The following is a 3,594-nucleotide window of genomic DNA, read 5'->3' on the forward strand; positions in this document are numbered from 1 at the left end:
ATGCCCTACTAGAAAGTCAGAGGGGGTATGGGAGAAGATATGGGAGAAAGCAGACTGGAGAAGGCAATATCCAGTGGGATAACTATTTTGGGGTGGTGGGTAGGGGAAAAACGGGGAGAAAATTTGTAATTCAAAATCTTGTGGAAATGAATGATGTAAACTAGAAGTTAATAAAGCATTTGATTAAAAAATAATTAAAATAAACTCTACTTGCCTTCCTAAAAGACTGAGGGTGGGAAGAGCGATAAAGGACACATACCTAGACCAAGGACACATCCCTAGGCCTATCCGCAGTAGGGCCCTAATTTAATTAGCTTGCTTGAAGTGGGGGAGAGAAAGAGGTTTTAAAACCTGAAGAGGAGGGGTAGTATTTGTCCATGGGATCATATGCTCTTAGGCAGCATGAAGCTGCCTCTTGTCTGTTTTACTTTATTAAAGTGTAAATAAAGTTTTATTAATTTTGACTAAAAAAGTAGTAAAATGGGACTAATAATAGCACCTACCTCATAGAATTGTGAAGATCAAATGAAATATTTGTAAAGAGCTTTGCACAGAGAACTATATAAACACTTGTTTCCTTCCCTTCTCCACATTCTCAGCACCTTCTAGCACTCACGACATTTCATAGATACTAATAACACACTTGATGTCCACTTCCTATCACCTGTTCTTATGTGACCAACTCCTATTTTTTTCTTTTCTATAATACAAATCTGTGATGTCATGTTGTAATGTAATGCCAAGCAAAGGCAACTTCCCAAGGTTCAAAATACCAGCATAGGTGCTCTCCATTTTATTCAGTGAAAACTTAAGAACAGAGAAGATCAAAATATGGCATCATTCAAAATACAGCATTTACTAAATGTGATTAAATAATCTCCAAGTACTACCTGATTTAATCAAGTACTACCCCACCTCAGGACATTACATTCATTTAATCAATTACAAAGTCCCTGTTGTAAATACTACTCCACCCCTAGGCTGTACCTTCATTTAGTCCATCACAAAGCCCCTCTTCTCAAATGGAGATTAGTTTCCAATGATAAGTAACATACATTCATTTGTTCGATCATAGAACACAAAAAGGTCAAAAGTTCCCCACCCCTGGGTCACAATTGAATCTACCCCAGAGTTACAACAAGTTTAAGCACAGCACTTGATGCCCAAATGGAGGTCTTTTCTTCATCTTGACACAGGCAAGTTCTCAGCAATCTTTGTTCCTGGGGAGACAAAGCCTAGCAAGGCCACAAGATACATTGCCAGTCTCTTCATTAATTCATTCTCTGTCTGCAGAACAGTCCTAGGACCCCTGAAAACATTAGCAAAACCCCCTTCCAGGATTTCTGTAAACATACAACAAGAAAATCCTTCTTCAGGGTTTCTGAACCAACAGCAAGGTTCCAAAACTTCTGCAACAACAGCACTGTCTTTCACCAGTGGACAAATCTGGCAAAACAACATCAAAACAGACAGACAAAGTACCAGCTTAACAGCCGTGTCTCCTCAGTCCTTGGCAGCTCTGGGTGGCAGCTCTCAAAGTCCTGGGCAATTCAAAGTGGCCCTCAACAATCCTCTCAGTCTCTCTCTGCCTCCAAAAGGGTGCTGCTTCCAAAAAGTTCTTCTGCTTCTCTCTTGTGTCTCTCCAAATCTATGTCACCAGCTCCTCCCAGTTCAGCCCTCTCTTTTCACGTCAACAAGTCCATCCCACAAGTGGGATTCACAAGCTCGGGGTTTTAACACAATCAAACCAAAAACCAAGCCAATAGAGGGGAATCTTTATATTCCATTACTATTACACATGTTTATGCAGATCTGTTGCCATTACCAGGAAAATAACTCAAAGTTTATGTGTCATTATGTTACATTACTGTTAAAAGAGAATACATTTTTCATTGCTAATTATGTTTGAAATGTTCTCCTTCTTCCACCTTAATTCTAGTGCCTTCCTTCTTTTAATTTTTTTTTCTTCTACATTTTAATATAGGTGTAACAATGAATGATTCCTTCACTTCAGCTCCTTCACAGCCAAACCAGGAGGCAGGGACTGTTTAAGTTTCTCTGCCTTCTCTTTGTCTGTGATAACCAATGTGTACAGGTACCTGCTGCAGCGAACCTTAAACTTCACATTGTCCTTGTTTTTCTTGATCTTGACAGATTTGGCATCTTTTCTCCTGGCTGTGAGCAAGAAGTCTTTTATTTCCTCGATTTTTCGGGGCATGGTGGCGGCGTTGGCGGGACGAGGAGCAGCTTGTGGCCTGAGAGGTCGTGCTTCGGTAGACACAACTGCCAAGGAGCCGAGGAAGACGAAAAAGGATGAACTTCCCACTCTGTTAATTTTTTAAAAATCATTTCCTATTTTTATTTTTTATGTTTTTATTTCCTTCTCATCCTGCATATAGCTTTCTTTGTATATGTTTGTTTGCATGTTGTCTCCCCTGATAGACTGTAAGCTCCTTGAGAGCAGGGACTGTTTTTTTGTCCCTTCCTGCATCCTTAGCCCTTAGCACAGTGCCTGGAACATAGAAGTTGCTAAGTAAATGTTTATTAATTGATTGGTTGAAAAAGGGCTGACCTTACCCTTAAATGAAGTAAACAATGGTCTTCCTCATATGTGTGTGTATGTGTGTGTGTGTTGAGTAATGAAAGCTTTCTCCTGTTTCATTGCTCCCCACTCCCCCAGTAATTCATTTCATCCTGAAATGTTGCATAAGAAGCTTCATTCCTTTAGTTTTAGGTTTGATATATTTGTTATAATGATGATGATTGCATACTATGTAGGTTCTCTGATTTTTTTTTTTGGTGAAACTCTGGAAGAAGTACCACATTAAGCTATGAATAATAATGCTTTAGTAAAGCTGCCTTTCAGAATATCTCTTGGGAACAGGTAGAAAGAGAACAAGAGGATGCTGTCTCTGACATAATTAAAAAAAAACGATAATGGGCTCTAAGAACAAATATTGTCTTTTCACAATTTTGCTTCCAGTGCCTAGGAGTGCTAAATATTGCTCATGGATAGCCTTAGTCTTGGAGGATAAATTTTTTCTCTAGGCATAAATGATTCCTAGTGACATGTAGCACAATTGCTTTCATAGTAATAGAAAGAAAAGAATCTTCTAGTATAGTGTGTACCCTGAAAAACTTGATTTCACAAAGTTAATTTGACTAACAATAGTGACAATAACAGCAAGCTAGCCAAAAACTCTGCTTCCAAAATATAATTGTTAAATTTATACTTGAAATTCATAATTTAGTCTCCCCCATTGGATGGTAAGCTCCTTGAAGTCAGGGACTATCTTTTACTTCTTTTTCTATTAGCACAATGCTCAGCATACAGAAGATGCTTAATAAATGCTTACTGATTTATTTATAGTGGGGATGAAAGCTAGGATGGTTCTCTGTTACTTTTAATATCCTTTGTAGACTTTTTACGGAAAGCAGATAGCAAAGTATTGATTCTTTAAACATTGGTTCTAGTAATTGTTTTTGTTACTACATGGCTTATAGCAAAACTAGCAGATTGACTATATCACCTGTTGTAAAAATATTTATAGATACATAAGAAGGTATTAACTAATATGATGATGGATGTACAGC

The 3,594-nt window shown here is 38.0% G+C and overlaps 1 protein-coding gene across 1 annotated transcript; it reads right to left on the bottom strand.

Moving 5' to 3' along the window:
• Positions 1 to 1,947: 1,947 nt before the first annotated feature.
• On the bottom strand, positions 1,948 to 2,345 carry LOC138141873 (large ribosomal subunit protein eL38). Its single transcript, XM_069062765.1, has one exon. It carries the CDS (start codon positions 2,216 to 2,218, stop codon positions 2,006 to 2,008), a length of 213 nt encoding a protein of 70 aa, XP_068918866.1. The 5' UTR covers positions 2,219 to 2,345; the 3' UTR covers positions 1,948 to 2,005.
• Between the last annotated feature and the right edge of the window lie 1,249 nt (positions 2,346 to 3,594).

The sequence above is a fragment of the Petaurus breviceps genome, unplaced genomic scaffold (genome assembly GCF_028583685.1).
Source record: "Petaurus breviceps papuanus isolate PSGF00001 unplaced genomic scaffold, PetGlider_PUasm1.0 90504, whole genome shotgun sequence".
NCBI lineage: Eukaryota > Metazoa > Chordata > Mammalia > Diprotodontia > Petauridae > Petaurus > Petaurus breviceps.

What these genes read in the sequence shown, in the direction of transcription:
- LOC138141873 (XM_069062765.1), bottom strand. Translation starts at nt 2,218, where the DNA reads ATGCCCCGAAAAATCGAGGAAATAAAAGACTTCTTGCTCACAGCCAGG.